We start from the raw sequence: 26,598 nt of genomic DNA on the forward strand, positions 1-26,598 counted from the left end.
GAAAGAGAGAGAGAGAGAGAGAGAGAGAGAGAGAGAGAATTTTTTTTTAATATTTATTTTTTAGTTTTCAGCGGACACAGCATCTTTGTTTGTATGTGGTGCTGAGGATCGAACCCGGGCCGCACACATGCCAGGCGAGTGCGCTACTACTTGAGCCACATCCCCAGCAAAAGCTTGTTTTCTTGTCATGTTGTGAAAGCTCTGTAGAGGCTTCCTATTACAGTATAAATTAATAGCAAGCAAAAGATAGCCCACTGCTTTTGATCATTGTAAGCAACCACTGTGTATCTCTCCTCCCTCTGTAAAGCCTTCTTTAAAACTCAAAAGTGACTCTATAGAACCAAAAAGGACTAACTGAAGAAGTAAAAACAGCCTAAAGTTTGGTGGTCATCCTACCAATTTGCAGTACATATTGTCCTTTGTCCAAGGAGCTGTAAAATGAATGCACCCACCCCCCAAAGCATTGTCCTCAGTGGCACATGAATGAATAGGTGGCAGTGTCCCTTTTATTTAAACCTAAATTAGCCAACTACTTGCAAGTAGCTAAACTGGGCTTGGTTATCTTGTCTATTCCCATAAAGCTCAATATATCCCCAAAATATTTATCACCACTGTCTTACAACCTAGAAATCCTCTTGATAATTTCCAGTCTTTCACAACCCTTGAAACACAAGACAAAAAGGATACTTTGGATTTTTGCTAGGTTCTTGGGGGACTTAAATGGTGATAATGAAGTGTCAAAATCTTTCTAAGTAAGGACCAGTGTGGATAAACACTTTAAAACATAGGACTAAACCACAAATATGTTAAACTTCAAATAACCAAATTGAGATGGAGTTGCTCAATTGAAATATGTGGTTTCTAAGGAATGGGATGTGTGGTTCAGCGTTAGAGAACTTGCCTAGCATATGCAAGGCTCTGAGTTCAATCCCCAGTACCCCCACCCAACAAATGTTTCAGGATTAAAATATTAACATCACCATTTTCTCCTTTAACAAAATCCACAAATCAACAGTATGTAAAAACTAGCTCAGAATAACCTATAAATCATTTTTCAAATTTTGAGCTACATTTGAGTTGAATTTCAGAAGGCAGCAAGTTCTCACCTGGGGGCACTATATTCATAAATTCAAAACAGATACATAGGATTATATCTTGAATTGTGCAATATCACAGATTGGCTTTCATAAATAATGTACATTTTAACCAACTATTGGGAGGATTGATTTTTCCAAATCTTATCTAAAAAAATAAAATGGGTTTGCTAAAACTCTGAAAGAGAAATAAAAGCTAAAATTGGGGGAAGGCAATATGGAAGAAATGCTAGATTATAAATCTGGTGTCAAGTTTTATCCTCATAAATTTAGAATAAACATATAAAGTAGGTTTATAAAGTAATGACATTTTCATAAAATTGTCAGAATATATACACTTAAATGAATGTTGTCCTTCCAAGTAGTCCCCTTAAGAAGCTGTACCTATATTCTAATGATGCTGCCATTATCACCCTATTTTGGACTTCTACTTTTTGAGGGCTTTCAAAATTCAAAGTATAATCTCTGAATATTAACTAGTAGGAATTATGACCCTTTAAGAGTATATATTTAGAAAGACAATGTAATTTTAGATTAATTTTAGTAAACTGCTGAGTGATCAAGCTGAGTTCTTTCATGGTTTAAAAAATACTTTTAAGTGGTAGTATACAATTGGCACCTTGGTGAATTTTCACAATTGTATATTCACCTGGAACCATTACTCAAAGTCAAGATAGACAATATCTGCATTATCCCCTAAAAATTCCTTACTCCCCTTCGAAATCTAGACTCTAGTCTCAAAAGGTGTGTGGAGCAGTGGCAGCCATACTGAAATTAGCATACAGTCCCTCCTCAAAGAGACTTTAAAGAGCAACAATATTCAGATTCAGAACTTCCAGATTTGGAATCACAATGATGTAACCCTTAAAACAATTGTGTTTAAATAGGAAATACATTGGGAATTCCAGTGACTTATGTTGTGAACTGAGAATTAGCTCTCCAAATCTTATTTATCTACAAGAAATGACGTTTTTAAAATGTAGAGATTGACAACTAAGCCCTTAGCAGAAAGAGGGAACAGTAAAAAAACAAAACAAAACAAAACAAAACAAAAAAACCTTTATCCTCCATAGAAAAACAGAGGTGAGGGTTGTGGACTCAAGACACCATGGTAACAGAAACAGTAGGAGGCAGCTTCAATGGGAGGATGGCAGTAGTTAGGTCATTTAAACATCACATACTCAGGCTAGATGTTTCCTGTACAAGATCTATTCCTATTATTTAAAACACACTTTTACCACTTCATGGTCACACTTTATAGGGCTTCCTCTTACAATATGTATTAAACAATCTGTTTCAGTAACCAAGACAATGAAGCCTGTAGTCCAAAAAGCACAGTGATAACCCTACTTGGTATATTTGGACAGGAGAAGCAGTCAGAATTTTCAAGTGTACAGAATCACTGGAAAAAGTGGAACCAGTGGCCTTAAACATGAATGTTTTGAGTTCATAAGAAGAGGTCTTCTTAACACATTAGTCTGTGGTTTACTTAATGTTAAAGGAAATCCTGTAAAGATATGGGCCTTCCCCGGGACAATTCAGTTGAGGATATATACATCCATCCTTCTCAAGGGAAAATATATAAATTTGTATTCATTTCTTCTAATATAAGAATGTACACTGGAGAGAGTATTCAAGAAGACAGCAACATCTGAACTCTTCACATGATTCTATTTCTATAAGATTTCTCAAAATTGAAGTTCAAATTGAAGATGGAGAGTTTCTTCCTAGCCAAAACAGTGAATACACTTCAATGCTACAGGATTAGTTGATACCAGGAAAAGAAATGCTAGAAAAGACAGGCTATGCTTAATTCACTTTCTCAGTCTAGCTGGTAACCCATCACACATAACCAACCATACTGAAAATGTTTGTGTCAAATTTAAGGTTAAAATGGAATCTCCTGAGCTTAATTCATAAAAAGGTAAATTTCCAAAATGTGTTTGTGCAAATGGCATTTTGACTTTGCAGACTATTTTAAAAACTAAAACTTCTTTGAGTAACTATTACTTTTATTTAAATACTTTCTGTAAGAAGTACAGAGTTAGTGTCAACTGTGTCAAAAACAATCTTGTATAATAATTTTGTGTATTTTTAGCTTCAGTATAAACAAAAATAAAGCATTTACTCCCCCCAAATGTATGGCTACTTAGATTTAAGGTGTTTTGTTCTTCTCTTTTCCAATGTAATCATTTATGGCTATTAATAAACATTTATGAACAACACTGGACTTCCCACTGTAATTTAACCAGCAAAAACACTAATGGGAAAATTCTAGTCTAAAATATTTTGTAAAGTGTATGACTGAACAAATGTTATCACTCTAATTTTTATATTTCCCCATTAAAGACATGACTATTAAACAACAACTTAAATATTCACAAAGAACTATGAAAGAACTATGAGACAATTAAGTTAAAGGACCCATACAGCTATAAAGCTATAACTTAAGGGCTGAGGTTATAATTCCATGAGAGAGCACTTGCCTGGCATGTGTAAGCTTATTCCCAGCACCACACACACACACACACACACAAAAAAAAAATACTTAAAGCTATGGAGAGTGACATTAGGCAATCTTACAGGCCTGATCCTGGAATTTTTCTTTATTGACTTAACACATTGTATGAAAGAGGTCAAATCTACAAATCAGAAAACATAAACCAAAGTTAATCTGGTCATGATTAAACTAATGTAAACTGAGTAGATGTGAGCAACACTTCAATTATTAGCTGCCATTACTTGAGATTTTTTGGTAATAGACTTTATTTATTTATTTATTTTTCAGTTTTTAAAAGGAAGATTTATTTGACAAGTTTCACTTAGTGCAATACACCTAAAAGGAAATCACAATACAATGAAGATTTAAATCAAGGCCTCAGAATTTCATACAAACACCAAGACCGAAATCCTAAAGTATTGGTATTGCGTCTCAAATTTTCCCCATTAACTTAAAAAAAAAAAAAAAAAAAAAACTTAAAACTTACGTGCCTTACAGGTTATTAAATGAAACTAGAATTAACAAACATGCCAAAATGTTTCACTTTTAATTGTAGACACAGCTCCTATATTGAGTTTTACAAAAAGCATGTCTTTCAACATGCATCCAAACAGTGTTCAATGTAATATAGTATAAGAGCAACATTTACAATCCTTTCCCCCAATTAATTCACATTCCTGAATTTTAGTGTCTTATATTTTACTAATTAAATTTTTACCTTACCAGAAGGCTGGGGATATTATAGCTCAACTGGTAGAGTGCTTGCATAGAAAGCACATGGCCCAGGGTTTAATCACCAGCACCACAAAACAACAAAACAAAACCTTTACCTTACCCGAGACCCGGTTAGCATATCAAAAGAGTTCACTTTCAGATAAATAACTCACCTGCTGATCCTGGCATAATTACTTTAAGTATAAATAATTGAATAATATTTACATAGTAGTTAAGGACAATTTTAAATGCAGGTGTATATCTGACAAAGATTTGCAACCAGCATGTGTCAAAAACAATTTTGTACAATAATTTTGTGTAGTTTTAGCTTCAATATGTACAAAAGCACTCCAAAAATGCAATAATGCAATTGATCTGAACATACCCCAAAAAGGAATATATATAATAAAGAAGTACATGAAAAAAATGCTTGGTATTAAAAAATATAAGCAGAGAAACGCAAATTAAAACCACACTGTGATAACATTTACTATAAACCCACTAGAATGACTGAAATAATTCCAAGAAGAATGAAAAGAAAAAAAATTCTCGAAAGAATGTTCATAGGCCAGGTATGGTGGCACATGCCTGCAATCCAAACAACTGGGGAGGCTGAGGCAGGAGGATTCCAAATTTGTGTCCAGCCTAGACAATTTAGCAAGATCGGTCTCAAAAAAGGGGGTTGGGTGGGAGTAGAGGTCTATCTTAGTGGTAAAGCACTACTGAGTTCAATCCGTAGTACGGCACAAAGAAAGGTTCATAGCAGCTTTGTTTATATCAAAACTCTGGGTCCCTCAATAGAATAAAGGATAAGCAAACTACAGGCATATCCATACTAAGTAACGAAAAAAAAAACATACTATTGGCATGTACATGGATGAACCGCACATGCGCTGTGCTGAAAGAATCCTTATCCAAAAGAGCACATTATTTATAAATTTTAAAAAAGCAGAAATCTATTCTGGGGAAAATGAGAAAAAAAAAATAGTGGTTCCTTGGGTTAGGGTGTAGAAGCAGGAAGTAAATGGAAAGGAGCCATGAAGGGATGTGGGGGATGATGATGTTATCTTGGTAAGGACTTATACTCATAGGTGTATGCTTTGTCACAACTCATGCATTCAACACTGAAGATTTGTGCAAAAAAAAAAAAGTCTTTAATAAACACCAAACTCTAGTTAACAATATGCATCATGAAAAATTTAGAAGTGAAATGTACATAGTCTGCAATTTTAAAATTCAAGAATAAGAATTTATGGATATATAAAAAAAGAATAGTAAAATGTTAATTGTAGAATGTAGGTGGTAGATATATGTATGTTTACTGCAAAAGTCTTCCAACTTTTCTGGATGTCTAAAATTTTTTCCATAATAATGTTGGAAAAAAATAAGCAGTGAGTAAAGAAAAAGAACTAAGTAACAAAAGCCAAATCCATGCCATGTTTTGAAAAAATCAGGAAGAGGAAAACTTCTTGGATACTTGAGGTTATTTCAGCAGAGCTAAATGAATGGAAATTTTTTTTTTACAAGTTCAACTACTGAAGCAAGCAAAGCAACCGAATATTAAATGAATTCTTATTAAGGAAAAAATTTCACTTTGAAGTGGCTGATACATCAGAGCAAGGATTACATCTTAATGCTTTAGTACTCTAGTACTAGGGTAGAATTTTTTCCTAAAATTCTGCAAACAATTTGAAATAACCTGTATTTTATATATAGTAACATCTACAAGAAAGATTTGCTAATTGTGTAAGGAGATTGACCATTCATATAACACTAATAAATTAATCCTAATAACCAATAATATTTGGCAAGAATAGAGCTTAACATTTTATTCACTGGCAGGTTTGAATTCATAAGAACTGATTCCATCAATATGAATATTCAACTTAATATTATAGAAATGCACCTCTCACAAAAGGTCTATTCAGGGGCAAGAACCACCTACCAGGGAAGAACAAGGGTTCAATAGTCAGGGACTTTCCGGTTTTGAAGATCCACTCTGACATTTGTAAAGAAAAAAGTAAACTCAAAAGTGGTAGTGATTTATTAGGAAAACAATTACTGAAATAGTAAAACCTGAAATGTTCACCCACCTCAATTAGTTTCAGCTATAAAAAATATCATGTGTTATTTTTTTTTTTTAGAGTGGAAAGTAGAAGCTTTATTAAAGGACAGCAGAAAAGACTTCTCCCCGAAGAAGAAGGGGACCCAAAAGGCGGAATCCGTGGAAGGGGGAGCTATCATGTGTTATTAAAAGCAGTTTTTAAGCAACTTAGTGAGACCTTGTCTCAAAACAAAACAAAATAACAAAGATAACAACAACCCCCCTCCCCCCAAAAAAACAGGGCTGGGGAAGTAGTTCAGTTCTGGGTACCAGAGAGAGGAAAAAGAAAGTTTTACACATAGCTAGTGAATATTCTTCAAAATTACAGAGTTTTAAAGAACCTATTTCCTATCTTACAGGATCCCCACAAATCCCTTAATGTCTTAGCAAGGTATCTTTTGACCAAATGCAACAGCCTCTCCCTAAAAGGTGATCAATTTACTGTTTTTCAGGATTCAAGATGCTTCTTAAAACTTGACTACTTACTAACTTCTTAAGCAAACACCTCCTCTCCAGATGGCCAGTTACCAAGAAATTTTATTATGAAAAATTTCAAACACAAAAATAGACAATAGCATAATGAACCCAGGCTTCAATGGTTATTATTCAACAGATGACACACAACTAGCTAATATTCTTTCATCTAAAAACCTCATCCCTAGATTCTTTGAAACAATTCCTAAATCAATCATTCTAAAGCAGTTTTAACCACAAAATGGTTACCTAAACTCAAGGGGATCTTTTCCTGAAGCTACATTTCCCACATGCCCCTGAAAAGTATTACAGGGAAAATTTCCTTTGATAATTGAGCTAGGAGAGTGGACAAGGATTCTAAATCAGCATGCTTCTACTGAGGCTTAATATTATATGTAGGATTGGCAGAGGACAGGTTGTCTTTTGCTATATTAGTTCTCTTAAATTCTTAGCTATTATTATAACTGGAAATAAAATGGACTAAAACAGTCTGAGATTTAGGAAAGTCTAAATGGTAGTTCATGTCCTACCCTCCCCAATGGACTATTGTTATTCATGGATATTTTATTTGAGTGTCTGGTGTTCACATTTTTTTTAAAACGACCATGATTTGTTTATACAATTTCCAAAGCTAATTAAAAGGTTATGCTTTGATTGTAGGCTCCAAGGAAATAAAAGATGTTTTAAATTCACAAGTCTCAAATTACAACAAAACAGATTCAATATTTTCATCTGCTCTTGATCAAGACATAAAGCCATAATTAGTTCTGAGAATAAATATATACAGCATAAAAATGAATTTCAATAATTTTTCCTTATAATGGAAATTATCCAGCTTTCTACATTTAGTGTTGACAGATTTATATCGGGAAGGGGATAAAAGTAAAGGATCCCAAACAAACCACAGCACTTTTATATCTCCTGCTCCCAAAAAATCCTAAGAGATGAAATTTGGTTACCAGTAAAGACATATTTTGTAACATCCAGGGAAACTAAAGAAGTAACATTGAAAAAAAAAAAAAAGTAGCCCATGACTGTTTCTGCTACATACTGATTAAAATGTCAACTTTGCATTTAATTACCAGAAAAGTTACTTGTGTTTTATCTGGCAGCTGCCTCTATTAACTATTGCAGACTTCTGCTGCAGTATAGGTTATTCTCAACCCACAACAGGAGGCCAGAGCTCACTCCTTTATTATTACTTGGAGAAGATGTATTATGATACATGTTATAATTTGAATATGAGGTGTCCCCCAATAGGCTCATGTGATAGACAATGCAGGAATATTCAGAAATGAAATTATTATGAGAGCTGTAGCCTAATCGGTGGATTAATCCATTAGATGGATTAATAATTTCAAAGGCCTCATGTATTAGGTGGTAACAACTATAAGCAGATTGGGTGTGACTGAAGGAAGCTGTCTCTGGGGGCAAGCCTGTAGGGGTTTTATCTTGTCCCACAGGCTCCTCCCTGTCTCTCTCTGCTTCCTGGCTACCATGAGGTGAGCAGGATTTTTTCACCATGTCTTTCTGCCATGATGCTCTGTCTCAACTCGGGCCAAGAGTCTGCTGACCATGGACTGAACCTCTAAAGTCATGAGCACAAAATAAACTTGTTTTCCTCTAAAGTTGTTCTTGTCAGGTTTTTGTTCACAGTGAAAAAAGCTAACACAAAACTAAGCAAAGGGAATCATATGGTTTTAAAAACCATAAATACTGTAGATTCATTTGATAACAATTAGGCCAATCTAGTACACATGTTGATTTCAGAGTTAAGATAATAACAGTCATCTAATTAAATTGCATCAAAAATGAAATTTTTTATTTTATTAATTTTTTTAAAAATATGACAGTGGGATGCATTACATTTCACATTAAACCAAGAGACCCTGTGTCTAACAGAAGAAAAAGTAGGCCCTGATCTTCATCATGTCAGATTAGGCCTCAACTTCTTTAATAATAGTCCTATAGTGCAAGAATTAAAATCAAGAGTCAATAAATGGGATGGTTTGAAACTAAAAGTCTCTTTTCAGCAAGAGAACCAATCTGTGAGGTGAACAGAGAGCCTACATCTAGGGAGCAAACTTTTATGCCTCACCTATCAGAGCACTAATCTCTAGGGCATATAAATAACCCAAAACCTTAACAACAAAAACCCAAATAACCCAATCAATAAATGGGCCAAGAACCTGAACAGACACTTCTCAGAAGAGAATATACAATCAATTAACAAATATGAAAAAAATGATCATCATCTCTAGCAATTAGACAAATGCAAATAAAAACTAAGATTTCATCTCACTCCTGTCAGAATAGCAGCTATCATGAAGACAAACAACAGTAAGTGTTGGCAAAAATTTTTGGGAAAAGGCACACTCATACATTGCTGGTGGGACTGCAAATTGGTGCAGCCAATATGGAAACTGTATGGAGATTCCTTGGAAATCTGGGAATGGAACCACCATTTGACCTAGCTATCCCTCTCCTCGGCCTATACCCAAAGGTCTTAAAAACAGCATACTACAGGACACAGCCACATCAATGTTTATAGCAGCACAATTCACAATAGTTAAACTGTGGAACCAACCTACATGCCCTTCAGTAGATGAACCAATAATGAAATTTAAGGCAAGGCAGCCACCTATACCTTTGAAACAAAAACAAACAACTGGAAAGTTAAGGCAGAAGTGCTCGACTCAAAATCAAATACCAGACTCACATTCTCAAGAAAGACTAAAATCTTCTAAAACACCTCTTAGACACTACTTAGTGAACCACTGACAGTTCAAAATATAAGAAATCACTTGCTATACTTCAGAAATGTTAGCACATTGAAAAACGTTGGGGGGAGCATTTGCTCCATGCTCGTAAGCTTGACTAAAACCTTTACACAAAACAATTTGTAGACTACACAAATTGAAAACCCACAAGATTAGCAGAGAAGCTTAAACACTAAAACATACTCAGAGCAGACTATTGTAAAGATCAGTGCCCTGTCATCCATCTTTCTTTACTAAAGTTGTCACATGTCTACTTTTAGAGCAAGGCCAAAGATCAAGGATACAAAACCAAAAAACTCAACCAATACCATGACTGATATGAAGCAGAAAAATAACTAGTACACTGGCTTATTTGGGATTCAGTAATATCAATCATCATAAGAATAGGACATTGAAGACAGAATCTCTTCTTGGCAATAGATTCCACTCTAGTACTAGTGAAGCACCTCAAGCCCTAATGCCTCAAATGGTTCTTTTTGCCTGAGGTGCAGCTTTACGGGTCAAAGACAGACTGATTCACAAGCAAAAATTAAGATGATGATATTTGTAAATAGGTTTTGTGGCAACCAAAGAAAACTTTAAATATCTGTGAGGTAAGATATACCAAAGCATTTTGGATGAAGTAGCCCTAAGAGAAGAATTGATCAATACAGATTTTGTGGCTTTTAGACAGATGGAGGAAAGCAAAAAAGACTGATGAAATGTGTCTCACACAAAGTCAGAGAAAAGCTAGTCTTTGCAAGATAATCTAAAAACAAAAACCGGAAGATATGAAAACTATTAGAAGTACAGGACAATGAGAAAGCAATTCTACATGAAAGTTCCATAGGGGAGTTATAGTTTTTTTGGAGGTTGGGTGGGGGTTTACCAGGGATTGAACACAGGAGCACCTTAAAGCTACATCCCCAGCCATTTTTATTTTGAGACAGGGTCTCATTAAGTTACTTTGGGCCTCACTAAGTTGCTGGGGCTGGCCTTGAACTTGTGTTCTTCCTGTCTCAGCCTCCTTATAAGCATGTACCACACCACACTGAGCTACAGATTTATTTAAAACCAGAAAAACAATTTAAAAATATACATTCCCAAGAGAAAAGAACCAGACAGTATGCACTGCAATGACCTGATATTAAATAACATTTCAAGTGGCCCTGCAACTGCACCCCCCAGCCCAAACTATAATTTCACATTCTTTGCAACTAAAATGCCAGAGGAAAACATGTTGAAACAATCAAATGTCTGGTACACTCTTCACTGTCATGAAAAAGAAAAAAAAAAAAACCACTCATTTTGGTAATTTTAAATGCTCGTTTTTATTTACTGCTAACTGTGCAAAGGACACCAATTCAATACTGTGCAGTAAAACAGTTACATAAATCCAATATTAAACAATAACATGAGAGAAATCTAAAGCAGAGCACCATGTGCCTTCAAAACTGATTAACATCACAGAACACAACTCAGATCAGATTAATTCTTAAGAAACCTGAAGAGCTCTCTCATTTAATATTAAGATTTTCAGAAACAAAAACTCTTGGGTTTGCTGTTTTACTTTCTAGAAAGTCGAAATTATTCCAATTTTGAACAGTTTTGTCTGAACCAAGGTATTAATATTAATATGTATGATACTTGTACCAAGGTTAATAGTTTGTATGATTACTCCTTTTATCAATTGACACCATCAGCTAATACAAAGGTGACAAGCTGGCTGACAGGAAAACATCTGAATACAATGAACTATGCTCAACATGGGGCTAGTTGTACATCCATCTGGATTTCCTTATTCACAGCCCAAAGTAGTATTCCTTTAGAGGAATATTTTAAATCAAAAGATAAAATAATCTTAAAGACAGATACAAGAATGATGACTTTTACCACCTACATCACTTAAACAGTAACATAAAACACTCTTTGAAAACCAAACAACAAAAAAACGGCAGTGCAATATTCTTCATATTACTGCATCTTACATATTCTGAGGTACATAATGAGAAGCTGAAGAAGGTGAAGCAATATAGCCAACCGGCCCAGGATTTATAGCACCATGAATTTGAGAACCACCATATGCTATACCAACTGGATGCCAGGAGGCAACATAGGAATGATCTGGCACAACAGGAAGGCAGGAATCAAAACCTGGCAAAGGAGGCTGGCCATAGGGATCTGACATTACTGGATAATAGACTGCTCCACGAGGGATAGATCCAGGGTCAATATTCAGAAAAGTACCTGAAAAAAAGAATGCATTAGTATGCTTTATATACAAAAATCCACTGCAGCAGAACTCCAGTTATAAATGGTCTTTGTAATTTTGTAATGATTTTATTTATTAATTTATTTATTTTTATACAGTGTTAAGAACTGAACCCAGTGCCTAATATGTTCTAGGCAATCACTCTGCCAATGACCTATAGCCCTAGCCCATAAATGGGTGGTATTAGAGGTGAAAAATATATTTAGTATAAGAAAGTTCACAGGAACTGCAGCAGGAGCACGTCAGATATAAACAATAGTGTCTGGGGCTGGGGTTATGGCTCAGTGGTAGCGCCCGCCCTTGCCTAGTATGTGTGAGGTACTAGGTTTGATCCTCAGCATCATATTAAAAAAAAAAGGTATCATTTTTTAAAACGACAGCATCTAAAACAAGCTACCAAAAATTTATTCAAAACATTTCAAATAAAAAATTATACATACATTTAAAATGTGTCAAATCTATTCTTTCTGTAGATAGTGTTCTGGGATAATTTAAGTGTCAACAAGCTAAATACATAAACATTCTCTAGCATCCTTCCAGCTCTTATAAGAAGTGGTCATAATTAAATTTCCCAGCAGTTTTCCAGTATAACACGAATCATCCAAATAATCATTTTGTACCAATTTAGCAATGAAAAATGCAGGTGTCTGTACAGTTTGATGTATACTTAAAGGTATAATACTGAAGATCATTCTAAAAGTATCTTCTCATAAATGTTTTTTGGGATCCTAATATTATTTTACAACACTTCTGCTACTACACATCAGTTTCAGTGGAAATAGACAATGCTGCTCTGATCTTGCTACAGTGATTATACCTATGAGATACAAAGGAATCTTTAATTCCTTTGGTTATCTTAGCCTATTCTGTGAAATAAAGATTGCCACTGCCTCATGGTTTACTATAATTAAAAATAACCTTATAAAAGGTACATTGCACAAAAATGCAATGAAGAATGACATTTTTAAATAACTATAGGTCATATCACATCAACACACATAATGATAAGATTCTCTAGGACTAATCATATTTCAAAACCAAAAATATGCTTTATAAGGGAGAGAAAAAGGAAATTAGCATTCCTAATATACACCAAACAGTATATGAACACATAAGGTGTTTATTAGTTCTTAGAACCCTGACAAGTTGGATATTTCCCATGATACAGAAAATCAGGCTTAGGGAGGTTAGGTAACTTAGAAGAGATCACAGCCACTGAGTAGTAATGCTGGGATGTGAAACACATCTGGTAGGTTAGTTCACATCACTTCTCTACAGAGGTAGAGAAATTATTCTGATTCTGTCCAAGAAGGGTAGTCCAAAGATCCTAAATCCCCCTAAAATGCCTCCTTATCTGTATTATACTCTGAGCTCACACAGCAACTATACTTATGGACTAAAACAGTGGTTCTTAAACTTTTGGGTCTCAGGGACCCCTTATGCTTTTAAAAACTTGAAAACCCCAAACAGCTTTTTTATGTGGACTATAGCTATTGATATTTACAGTATTGGGAATTTAAATGAGAAAATTTTAAATTATATATGAATGTGTAAAAATAAACTCATTACATGTTAACAAGTAAGTTTGTCTAAAAAATAAGTACTTTCCCCAAAAAAACTTGCCAACAAAAAAAATGTCAGAGTGTCATTGTTCTATACTTGTTCAAATTTCTAATGTATGGCTTAATAGATGACAGCTGGGTTCTCATATGCACTTCTGTATTTAATCTATTGCTATGTTGTCTTAGTTGAAGTATATGAAGAAGTCTGTCCTCACACAGACACATAGGTAGAAAAGAGAAGTCCTTTAATAACAAGACTTCAGGTAATTATAGATATTCTTTGATGCTACACCAAAACTATACTAAGGGGTAGTTTCTCAAAGATCACTGGCAATGTGGACTTTTCATACTGTTACATTAAAATTCATTGTTTTATCTTGCACTTTGGATAGCTCTTTTACAAAATGAGGCATGAGTAACATCATGAGTTAGTAATTGGGAAACTTTTACTTCACATGGTTATATTGGTCTCCCAAATGTGGATGTATTTCATTATACAATTTATGAAACTGCATTCACCAATAACTCCACTTATTAGCAGAGTTGTAATTCCTGGAAAGCTGTTGAGCTTATAATAGCAGACCCAGGTTCTCTAATTTTTATTGGAAAGTTGGAATTTTCTTTGACAACAAATATTACCATGTTGTTTTTTCTTAAGTCATAGTCTGACTTTGTTCATTTGAGAAAATGTTGGGCAGATCAATCAAGTACAAACAGCCATAATTTGTCTGTCAGCTTTTCAAGTAAAAAGAACATTCCATTAAAAAAATGTTAGCTGGGGGCTGGGTATGTAACTCAGCAGCAGAATGACTGCCCAGCATGTGTGAGGCCCTGAGTTCTCTCTCTAGAACCTCCCCCCCAAAAAAAAAAAAAATAAGTTCAGCTAGTAACTCAATAGCACAAGCATCGTTTCCTTACGTGAATCAGCATACTTCGTTCAGTATGCACAGTGTTTTATAAATAGTTCCCATTTTGTCAAAGACTATTAAATACAAAAGCACAAAAAGTTAGTAAAAATAACATCTTTGACCAAAACAAGAGAAAATTAGTACTTTTGTACAAATTGTGTGGCAGTCAGAAGATACTGATCACTAGCAGAATTTGGTGCTAGTTATTTAGTTTGTGATTAGGTGCCAGCAATTTTACCCACCACTGATTTTTGCACCCTGAATGCAAATGTAATGCAATAAGACAAATAAAATCTTAGTATTGCTGTTTTTGGCATCATGAATCCCTTGAAAGGTCCAGGGACCTCAAGGGGTCCACATATCATACTTTCATAACTGCTGGTCTAGGTATATAGCTCCAATGAAACATCTGAAAGATTATAATTAAATTGTACACAATAAAATCCCATTATCTTTCTTGCAGGCAATCCCATTACAGACTCACCATGTGTTGATGCTTCTATGTGTGTACCACTTGCTCTCCCTACCTCACTGTAAAAGTGAGGAGCAGTTTGGTCTACCAGAGAAGGCGGTTCACAATACATTGGATAATTCTCTACATAAAGCTGCTGCTGTTGCATCTGTGGCGCATAGACCATGGAGTGCCAGTAGTTGTGGTGATAGCACTGGAGCAAGAAAGGGCAACAACAAGAAGAAATTTTATTATTCCCTTTTCTTAAAGTATTTTAGTTCATCACTTTAAAAATGTGTCCATTTCCAGGTGGGATAAGATTTGATATTTAGAAAATTTGTTCTCTTCTAGAACTAAGATTTTTGCAGTATCTCTTACCTCATATTTGGACCTACGAATTATAGAAAAGCTTGCTAAGGAAATCAGAGATATACAAAAATCTGAATACAAAGATTCAGATTATTTTGTAGCATTATTTTAAAAAGCATTAATCATTGAACAACTTAAGTATTTAACAATAAGGTGCTGGGTGAATAAATTATTAGATGTTCATAAAGGAGTACTATACAGCAAAAAAGTCATGCTATTAAATATTTAAACACAAAGTTACTCATCTTAAATTAAACAATTACAATTTTATATAGCATAATCTCTATTTTGTAACATAAAATTAGAAAACTAAGGAAATGTTTCAAAATTCACAGTGGTTATAACAGGTAATGTTAGTTTTTTTATACCTCAGTATTTCCCAAATGTATTGTCATGAACATTACTATTTTTGAAAGTATTAAAGCATCTATTCTGCATTTCCTGGTATTCTCATGTTGTAAAAAGCAGGAAAATATTTTTTTCTGAGATACAGTCTCCCTATGTTGCCTAGGCTGCCCTTGAACTCCATGGGCTCAAGTTATCCTTCCACCTCAGCTTGCTCAGTAGCTAAAACACAGGTGTGTATCATTGTGCTCATTGGGAAGAATATTTTTAATGCCTCAGTCTTGTAGGACAGATAACAAGTTTCCACATGTGACCATAAAAAATATAACTAAAGTACAAGTAATTTATCAATTCTTAAAACTACATTTAGGGAAAAATGTCTCAAAGGGGGAAAAAACCACTATACCATTCTTAATTTAGATGTATAATATGTATAAAGTTGTAAGGAAATCAGTGATAAAGAATATGAACTATCTGAGTATTATCCAGGAAACTATATATTACTATTGTCTGCCAAATCTTAAGATGTCTTTTCAGAAAAATATGACCTTTCAATAAACACACCATCTTGTTGTATCAGAAATAAAGTGTGTTTTATTATGATTGCTGTATATATATATATAGGTGACTGTATGACCAGTGTGATTCTGCAATCTGTACAATTAGAAAAATGAGAAATTATACCCCAATGATACAATTGTATGAATTGCCAAGATCATTGTAATGCCATGTGTAGATAATAAAAAAAAATAAAGTACATCTGTAAAAAAATAAATAAATAAAGTGTGTTTCATGGGAAAATGATCCCTAAAGGAATAAAATAAAAAGGAGCTCTCACCTCAAATCAGGGACACCTTCCAGTGATAAGACTTTTATCAGTACCCACCTTTATAACCCAGCAGAGTGGTGAAAACCAGTTTTTGACAAATATGTATGAATATATAAGTGCTTTTAAAAATATTTAAATGTCTGAATTAGTTTTCATATAAAATAAATAGCAAAAATCTTTGAAGTAAGCTGAATAAACAATCCATTTATTTCGAGTATATAACAGTAAATGGTTGGTATATAATGTTCAATGTGAAGACTAATATATGCTGAAGTTGTGCAACTTAAGAGTCCAGTCCCCACTTTCAATTTACAAGTATTTATAGAAAAAGAAACTGAACCACTGGGAGGCTAAAGTGGAAAACATGGTTAGTTATCTTCAGTGACTGTCAGAAAACAATAAAAATCTTAGTTCTGTCACAGTGTTTTTGGTTTTTAAAGTTCAAGTATCTGATTTTTCAAAACAGATATTTTTTTTATTTCAAGATAGCCTTTATTTTGTAGCTTTTACTATTTTGTTCCTCATATTTTTATGTTCATTAAGTGCCTACACCGTAAAAATAATATGTTACAGTTACCAAAACAGATATTTTGAATATAGAATTTATCAAAGCAATTTAAACATGACACTTACCTGCAATCCCAGATTGAAATAGTACTGCAAAACTTTTGTATCTAAAATTAAAAAGTTCTAATTTAGTGATAGATTGACATAAGCAATTAGAACTATCATTTAAAAGCTTTTCTCTTTGAGCATTATTAAAGTAGATATAAATGTATTCATTTGTAGTCAACTGTAGTCAATTATAGTCCACACTGACATAACCATCAATTCTATCTCATAATAAGTGAACATTTACCTAAGACCATTTTTCTGGTACAAGGTTTAATTACCAAATACAAATTATATTTCTATTCTTAATATTAAATGTTACAGGAATGCCATTCTGTATTTAAGAAGAAACAAAGTGATAAAATTTCTCCAGACATTATAGTACTTTTATTTCACAAATGAACAAAACTAGATGTATTGAGGAAGAGAGAATGTTAAGCATTCTGTGTGTTTTGCTACAATCCTGGAAACGTAAACATGCTAAATATACTATTCTAGCACTCTAACTATCTCTAAATATATTTTTACTGATTGACCTGACAGATAATTTCAGTTTATCCATAAAATGACATATTATTCAGCATCAGAAAAGAATGAAGTACTGATACATGCTATACAACATGGATAAACCTTGAAAACATTAAAGGAAAAAGCCAGGCACAAAAGACTACATATTGTTATATTACATTTACATGAAATACTATAATAGGAAAAGCCATGGAAACAAAAAGTAGGCAGGGCCAGGAGGAATGGGGAGCAACTACTAATGGGGGCAGAGTATCTTTTGGGGGTTAATAAGAAGTTAGAAGAATGCATGCAGAAAGAATGAATGCAATCATCACACAGAAAAGAGAAGTACAAAACTAGGTGCACAGAGTTCACAGAAGAATCAAAGATTGGAATGAAGTAGAGATGAGATAGTAGAAAGTCATAATTGTCATAGTTAACCTGTTGAACTTCACAGAAACTGAAGAATCACTGAAGGGTTCTGAACTAGGAAGAGATGCAAAGTGATACAGTTACCAGATAAGTGAGAAGCTAATTAAATTGTTCAGGGATGAAGTCATAAAGGCATGACCTAGGATGGACACAGTGGATAATTTTTAAAACATACCAGAATAAAGAAAAGACAATTTTTTAATAAATCAGCCAAGGTTAACACACCACACAAAAATCAACCGCATTTTTTATGTATTAGAGGGACAAAATTGGAAAATGAAAGTTTAATCTATTTACAACACCACCAAAACCTTAAATATATAGGACTATTTTTAACAAAAGATGTTATAAAAGATTGCTATATCAAAAAGATTGTTTAGAAACCAAAGAAGGTCTAAATAGATTACTATGATATTATGGTTCATGGATTCAAAGTGGCAATAAAATGGCAATTCTCCCCAAACTGAGTAATCCCAAATTACCAAGTGTTTTAGGGAGGTAGGGAAAGACATGGGGTAAAAACTGTCAGTCAAGGGGCTGGGACTGTGGCTCAGTGGTAGAGTGCTCGCGTAGCACAAGCGGGACCCAGGTTTGATCCTCAGCACCACATAAAAAATAAAGGCATTGTGTTGTGTCCATCTACACCTAAAAAATAAATATTAAAAAAAAACTGGCAGTCAAATGGAAATGCAAATAACTCAGAATACCTAAAAAAGTGTTAGATAACTTACAGGTAATTTATTATAAAAATTGTGTGGTACTAGCATAAGGATTGAAAAATAGATCAATTGTTCAGACACAGACCAGCACTCTAAATAGTCATTTGATTTTTGGCCAAAACCAGTGTGAAACAATGAGGACGGGAAAATCTTTTTCATAAAGGTACTGCTAGAATACTGAAAAGCCAGCCATAAGGTAAAAAAATAAATAAACTGTCCTCAACCTCCATCTCACACCATAAATAAAAATTAATTTGAGATAATTACAGACCTAAACACAAAACAAAAAGCATAATTTTTAGAGGAAAACATAGCAGAATATCTTGTGGGTGCGCAAAAATATCTTAGGTTAAAGAAAGCAAAGTGGATTTTATTACAATTAAAACTAAGGCTCACCAAAATACACCATGAAGAAAATAGTTAAGCCTAAGAAGGAAGAAAATATTCACAAAACATACCTGACAAAAGACTAGTATTTGGAATATGTAAAGAATTTCTACAATTTAATATAATACAAGTGACAAAAATAAGATACAACAGATCCTTTATAAAAATATGCAAATGATCAATAAGCACATGAAAACAATACTCAAATGGATCTCCACATGCAAAAAGAAATCTATACAAAGACCTTATACTCTTCACAAAAATTGACTCAAAATGGATCAGAAATGTAAATTAAAAACACAAAAGTATAAAACTCCTAGAAGATAACTCCTAGGAGAAAATCTAAATGACCTGATTTGGTGACAACTTTCAGAAACAAATGGCCTGGTTAGGTGATGACTTTTCAGATACAACACCATAAGCATGATCTATAAAAGAAGTAATTGATAAAGTCAACTTCATTACAATTTAAAACATCTGTGAAAGATGCCATCAAAAGAAATGAAAAGATAAGCCACAGACTGGAAGAAAAAATATGTGCAAAAAAATATCTGAATAGATGTTATCCAAAATACACAAAATTCTTAAAACTCAACTATAAGAAAACAACCTGATTTAAATATGAGCCAAAGACCTTAAAAAAACACCACATCAAAGAAGATATACAGATGGCAAAAGTACACCTGAAAAGATGCTCTATATCATATGCTCTAAGGGAAATGCAAATTAAAGTAATGAGATGCCATTCCACACCTATTAGAATGGCCAATATCCAGAACACTGGTAACACCAGTGCTGGTATGAATATGAAGCAGTAGGAATTCTCATTAATTGTTGGTGGGAATGCAAAAGGATAGTCACTTTTGGGCTGGGATTGTGGCTCAGCGGTAAAGCGCTCGCCTAGCATGGGCAAGACCCGGGTTCGATCCTCAGCACCACATAAAAATAAAAAAGGCATTGTGTTGTGTTCATGTACACCTAAAAAATAAATATTAAAAAAAAATAGTCACTTTTGGAAGATAGTTTGGCAGTTTCTTACAAAACGAAATATATTTTTACCATCTGACCCAGCAATCATGGTTCTTGGTATTTACTCAAAAGTTGAAAATACTTCCAAACAAAATGTTGCCCTAGGATGTTTAAAGCACCTTTACTTATTAATTGTCCAAACGTAGAAGCTACCAAGATATCCTTTACAGGGTAAATGGATATATAAACTGTGGTACCTCCAGACAATGGATTATTATTCAGTGTTCAAACAAAATGAGCTAAGAAACCATAAAAATACATGGAGGAACCTTCAATACATATCACTGAGTGAAAGAAGGCAATCTGAAAGTGTTACATTCTATATGATCACAATTATATGGCCTTCTGAAAAAAGCAATATTATGAAGACAATAAAACGATCAGTGATTGCCAGAGGTTGGGGGAGGTGGTATGATTACATGGAGCACAGAGGTGTTTTATTAGTTAAAAAACAAAAACAACAAAAAAAGAGTGTGTGCTGGGAGCAGTGGTGCACGTCTGTAATCTCAGAGGCTCAGGAGGCTGAGACAGGAGGATAGAGAGTTCAAAGCCAGCCTCAGCAAAAGCAAAACAGTAAATAACTCAGTAAGACCCCGTGTCTAAATAAAATACAAAATAGGGCTGGGGAGATGGCTCAGTCAGTAGTCCAGTGACCCGAATTCAATCCCCAGTAACAACAACAACAACAAAACCAACTTATGTGTAATACTGTAATGGAGGAAATGTATTATATATTTGTCCAAACCAACATGTACGACAGCAAGTGTAAACTCTAAAGAAAACTATGAATACATCTTTGAAGGACAATAATGTGTTAATGTAGTTGCAACAATTATAACAAATGTACCAGTCTGGTGTGGGGATGTTGACAATATAGTAGACTATGCACAGTTGAAGATAAGAGGTATATGGAAAATTGCTATACCTTCCTCTAAATTATGCTGTAAACAGAAAACTGCTCTACAAAATGGTGTGTTTTATTTTTTAAAGTAGTGAGGAGTGAACTCAGGGGTGTTCTATCACTGAGTTACATTCCTAGTCCTTTTATTATTTTTTTCTTTTAAGACAGGATCTCACTAAGTTGACAATGTTAGCTTCCAACTTGTGATCCTCCTGCCGCTGAGATTACAGATGTGCTCTACCATGGTTGGGTGTGGAGGTTGGGGGTGGGATTAAAGTGTCCTCATTAATCACCACAATACTTAAGATAAAAGCAACGACAGCACTGATGTTTGTGAGGATAAGAAATTCTTGTGCTAGTGGGAGTTCAAAATAGTACAGCTTTGGCAAAATGTTTGGCAATTTCTTATAAAAGTAAACACAAATTTCTATGACCCAGCAATTCCACTGCTAGGTATTTGTTCAAAGGAAATGAAAACATTTATTCACAAAGACTTGAGCAAGAAAGTCTTTGTCAGTCTTTATTTGTAACAGCTTTAAACTGGAAATAGCCCAGATGTAAATCAACAGGAAAATGGATGAACTTTGGAATACTGATACAATGAACTATTAATCAGCAATAAAAGAAAATGGACTATCAATATATGCAGCATGGATAAATATCAAAAACATTATGCTGAGTTTAAGAAGCTTTCTATAAATACTATATACTGTATTGATGGAATTTTAAAACGTACAAAACTAATCTATGGCAGAAAAAAATCAGAACAGTGGCCAACTCTGGGGAAAAATAGGGAGGGGCCCCAAGAAAGACATAAGAAAACACAGTGGGATGGTAATTTTTTTGGGGGGACACTGGAGCTTGAACCCACAGGTGATTTACCACTCAGTCACATCCCCAGAATTTTAGTTATTTTTTTTAATAGGGTCTTGCTAAATTGCTGAGATTGGTCTTGAATGTCCAATCCCCCTGCCTCAGCCTCTCGAGTCACTGGGATAACAGGTGTGTGTCACCATGCCCAGCTTAATGATAATGTTTAATACCTTGAATGGGATTTAGGTAACACAGGTGCATGCATTGTTTTGATTATAATCGATGCATAACTGTACATATTTATGAGGTATAACATGATATCCCATGTTGACACATGTATACATTACATAATGATCTAATCAGCATATTAAGCATATTCATCATCACAAACGTTTAACATTTCTTTGTGGTGAAACATTCAAAATATTTTCTTCTAGTTATTTTGAAATATACATTATTAACTATAGTAACCCTACTATGCAAATGGAATACCAGACATATTCCTCATATCTAACTATAATTTTGTACCCACTGACCAATCTTTACCCCATCCTCCTCTCTCCTCTACCCTTCCCAGCCTCCAATAATCACTCTTCTACTCAGTACTTCCATAAGATCAGTTTAAAATTCCAAATGAGTGAGATCAGGTGATATTTGTGTGCCTAACTTATTTCACTGAACATAATGTCCTCCAGGTTCATCCATGTTGCTACAAATGACAGGGTTTTATCCTTTCTACAGGTGAACAGCATTCCATTTTGGAAATTTATACCACATGTTCTTTACCTATTCTGGGAAGGTCTATTGATATCTATATATATTTTTTTCAATTCATAAAGATAAGATGGAGGGTTGGGGTTGGAGCTTAGTGATAGAGTGTTTGCCAGGCATGTGTGAGGCACTGGGTTTTATTTTCAGCACCGCATAAAAATAACTAAAATAAATGTTTGTCAACAACTAAAAAATTTTTTAAAAAGTAAGATGGATTAATCAATTGACAGGGAGATAAATGGAGGGCAAGATGAACAAACATGTGACAAAGCTAGATAAACATTAAAGACAGAATCTTGATGATGAATATATTACTACGCATTTGAAAATTCAACTACAAAAGCTGGGATGTGACTTAGTGGTAAGAGTGCTTGTCTGGCATGTCTGAGACCCTGGGTTTGATCCCCACCACTCTAAAAATAAAAAAAAAAAACTCTGATGTATGCTTGAATATTTTCATAATAATATGCTGGAAAATGAAAATCAGCATTATGTGGTGACTTCTTGGACACAGAGGGGGGAGAAGGGAGAGAGAATATAGAAATCAGGGTTTAGATATTGGGTAAATTAGATGGAAATTTAAGAAAATAAGAAGAATCAATATTTTGTGTGGCCTGGAATAAGAAAGGGAGATAAGATGAGGAATTTTATCATGGACATTTAAGTTTGAAATGGAAGTCTAAAAAGCTACAGGAAATACCTTGAGAGCAGCTAGAAAACAAGCTAACTGAAACTTTTGAGACCAATGCACAATTTGGGAATCACTACATAGACACAATGAAGTTTTAAGGTAGGGGAAAAAAAAAACAGAATGGAGTTGGAGACAATTTTGATGATTGCCTTAAGGGCTAGGGAAAAACTCACAACAGAGTAGATAAGCAGCTAGAAAAATCAAGAGAATGCTAAGCCAAAAATATAAGCAAGCTGCAAATGACCAACAACTATAATTCTCCGGCAACTATAATTCTCTTGAGTAAATACTGACAAATGGAGAGGTAACAAAAAACTTCCCATGGAAAATTACTCTTTAGAAACAGGAACACATAGCTGAAATCCAAGGCAGATCAGACCCTTAAGAGCCCTATTCAAAATTCAGTTGCACTCAAGATTGCAATAATTTCGTAAGTTTATGCAAAGGAAAAATTCTGATACCAACTCCTGCTTTTCAAGAAAAATAATTGAGAAAAGCAAAGCTACTCATTTGAGAAACTTCAGGATAGACAGGTTGTTACTAAAACAAACAAACAAACAAAAAACATCATGAGTTGTTGAAATGAACTACCCATTTATTATACAGAAGATATTCTCAGCTTTTAATTTACAATTGATCCTTTCCCTAGTCAATTACCCAGCTTTATGGTCTCAAGTCAATTTCCATTTGGTTCCCCACCTCATAGGTCAACCAAAGATAGCTCTTAAAAAATTGCTCAGACATAAATAAACTTATACAAGTCTCAAAATCTACTTACCTTGAGGCAGATCACTGCCACTTGGATCACAGGAATAGGGTGGAGGTGGAGGTGGAGGTGGTAAGTTTGAAGCCTCCCCCATTTCAAGAGCAGAAGCAGGAAGTGGTAGTGGTGGTGGTGGTGGGAGAGAGGACCCAGCAGCAGGAACAGAATGGTATGGATAGGATGGTGCTGCAATCACTAACAAAACAAAGTGTCAGTGCACAAGAGTAACATCTTAAAAGCAATAGTTCATCTTCTGGGCTTTCTTATTTCCTGAATATGATCAAAGAATTCTTAACTCATAGTTTGACTTAAAAACAAAAAGCTGGAAGGTTACTTAGCTTTATACCCAACACAAATTTAAACATGTTTTCAGCAATCTGTCAGTCAAAATTACAAGATGTAGAAGTTCAGAAGAGACAGATTAAACAGCACAGATTAGAGATTTCAGAGTTTTCAGTTATGTCTGAAGAATTCTACTGGTAAGCATCTGAGGAATATAGGTAACTACAGCTTACCACATTTTAATCTCTAAGGAGGGACAAAAATCTAAAACAAAGCAGGATATATGCAATATTTTATCCTTTCAACATTTCATGCTTGTTAAAACAGCTTAAAAACAATGCTCATTTATGACAATTTTTGATATGTGAAATGAAAATATAATGCTTAAATATTCATCCTCTATTATGATAAAGGAAAAATTATGGTTCCAACATAGTAAAAACATACATACACATGTATAATATGCCAAATTAAATTTGTTCATTTTTTGATAAATGATCAATTAAACTAATTATTTTTGCCAAATTGGGAAATTCAAGTACCAAATTTCATTGCTGTATTACTGGCACTATCATTTTAGCCCTAAGAGTATAGAAAGTTTCATTGCATCATTCAATAAAGGATTGAATATTTGGGTTCAAGTAGCCTGAGGTTAGTATAGGAACAATTTATGCAAGTTTATTATTTTGGTAATTTAGCAAGAACTAATCCATACTGTTTTCATTCAGTGACAAATACTAGTAACATACTCATCTGTTCTTTTTACAAAGCTACAGGCTAATAGTAATAAGAGATTGTGTCTTAGGATGATCTAAAAGTTGATGAAACAATTTTGGGGGGTGATAAAACAATTCTGTCTTCATTGTGGTGGCAGTTATACAACTTTATGCATTTATTAAAAACTCATAGAACTGAGCATCAAAACAAGAATTTTACTGTGTCTCAATTAAACAGTAAATTTTTAAAATTTGCTCAACTATTTTAGAATTTTGACATATGATTAGAAATCTCCACTTTTGGGAAAAGAATTTAATTTTCAGAATATCCCCTAATGCTCTAAATCTATGAACCAACCAAAAAAATGGCTTATCAAAAAAAAAAAAAAAAAAAAAAAAAAAAAACCACCTTTATTCCTTTAAAACTAGCACTCAAAACAAACCACACCATCTCTTTAAAAAAAAAGTAGCATGGAGTACTCAGTTGGAAAATAGCAGGCCAGTAGACAGAGATAGTTTAATACATTCTCATAGGCCTAAATCAACAGTAAAAGAAATTTGAAGGTTACTGTCTGTACAGTAAGCCCTTTAAGAAAAGGCTTTTATTTTCAATTGCTCTAGAAATGCATAAGCATGACATCCTCAGACTTTGAGCTCCATAAGCTTAACAGGTATAATTCAAGGGATGGCTCCAGAAAGAGAGAAGTACTGTTTTCTCTGATATTAGTAGAAATCAACATAGGGCATTTCGCCCATCCACGTAGCTGCAGCTGCTTTAGGACATTTCAGAAGGGAATATAAATATATACAGTAAGGCTCCACTTCTCTACAGATCAAAGAACAGGGCCAAGACTAAGGTATGGTGAGGTGCTCCAGCACAAAATTTAAGGGGTCACCAAAACTAATGCAAAAAAAAAGACTGAAACATATTTTGGGTAAAAATTCAAACCTCATTCTCTATACACTATTGTGTGACAATTTTCTATGAGGGTACAAATATTCTGTGTTGTCCTATACCATAACTGCTAGCCACGTGTGGCTTTGAGCACTTAGCATGAGGCTTAAGTGACTGAAGAACTAAATATTTTATTGAATTGCAACTAATTTAAATTACCACATGTGATTGCCTTGCTTGACAGCATAGTAATAAATTGCTGAGGCTGGACTCCAACTTGAGATCTTTCTGCCTCAGCCTTCCTGCCTCAGAGGGGCTGGGATTATAGGCATTCCCCCACTATGCCTGGCCTCGTTTTTCTAGCTAGTATATATATTAGATTGGGCTCTTTATAGTTTGTCATTACTAAAATGATTGTCTTCTTTTTCTAAATCTTTCCTGAATATTGTAGCCTCATGTGTTTTTCTAATTCTGACTTCTGTTATTCTTTAACATTCTGTAGTATTTTGTTAATTTCTTTACCTCATTTTGAAATAGACTGTTACAATTTTAAGTTTGCTGAGCTTAATTTCTGGCATACTTTTGCCATCTGAAGGGATAGTCATCTTTTTCTTTTCTATCAGGGATTGATTGAGCCCAGGGGCACCTAACCACCAACCCATATCCCCAGACCTTGTGTGTGTGAAGGTTACCAGGGAG

At 34.2% G+C, this 26,598-nt stretch overlaps 1 protein-coding gene across 8 annotated transcripts in view; it reads right to left on the reverse strand.

Moving 5' to 3' along the window:
• Positions 1 to 10,957: 10,957 nt before the first annotated feature.
• Alg13 (ALG13 UDP-N-acetylglucosaminyltransferase subunit) overlaps positions 10,958 to 26,598 on the reverse strand; it is a 79,827-nt gene continuing 64,186 nt past the window's right edge. For all 8 annotated transcript variants that reach the window (XM_048796918.1, XM_048796920.1, XM_048796919.1 and 5 more), the window contains 4 exons: positions 24,022 to 24,201; positions 17,015 to 17,055; positions 14,872 to 15,052; positions 10,958 to 11,892 (listed from right to left, as the gene is read on the reverse strand). In XM_048796918.1, the coding sequence (XP_048652875.1) occupies positions 11,630 to 11,892; positions 14,872 to 15,052; positions 17,015 to 17,055; positions 24,022 to 24,201 (665 nt within the window). In that variant the 3' untranslated portion in view covers positions 10,958 to 11,629. The remainder of the gene's footprint in view (positions 11,893 to 14,871; positions 15,053 to 17,014; positions 17,056 to 24,021; positions 24,202 to 26,598) is intronic.

This window comes from Marmota marmota, unplaced genomic scaffold, assembly GCF_001458135.2.
Source record: "Marmota marmota marmota unplaced genomic scaffold, marMar, whole genome shotgun sequence".
In the NCBI taxonomy this organism is placed as follows: domain Eukaryota; kingdom Metazoa; phylum Chordata; class Mammalia; order Rodentia; family Sciuridae; genus Marmota; species Marmota marmota.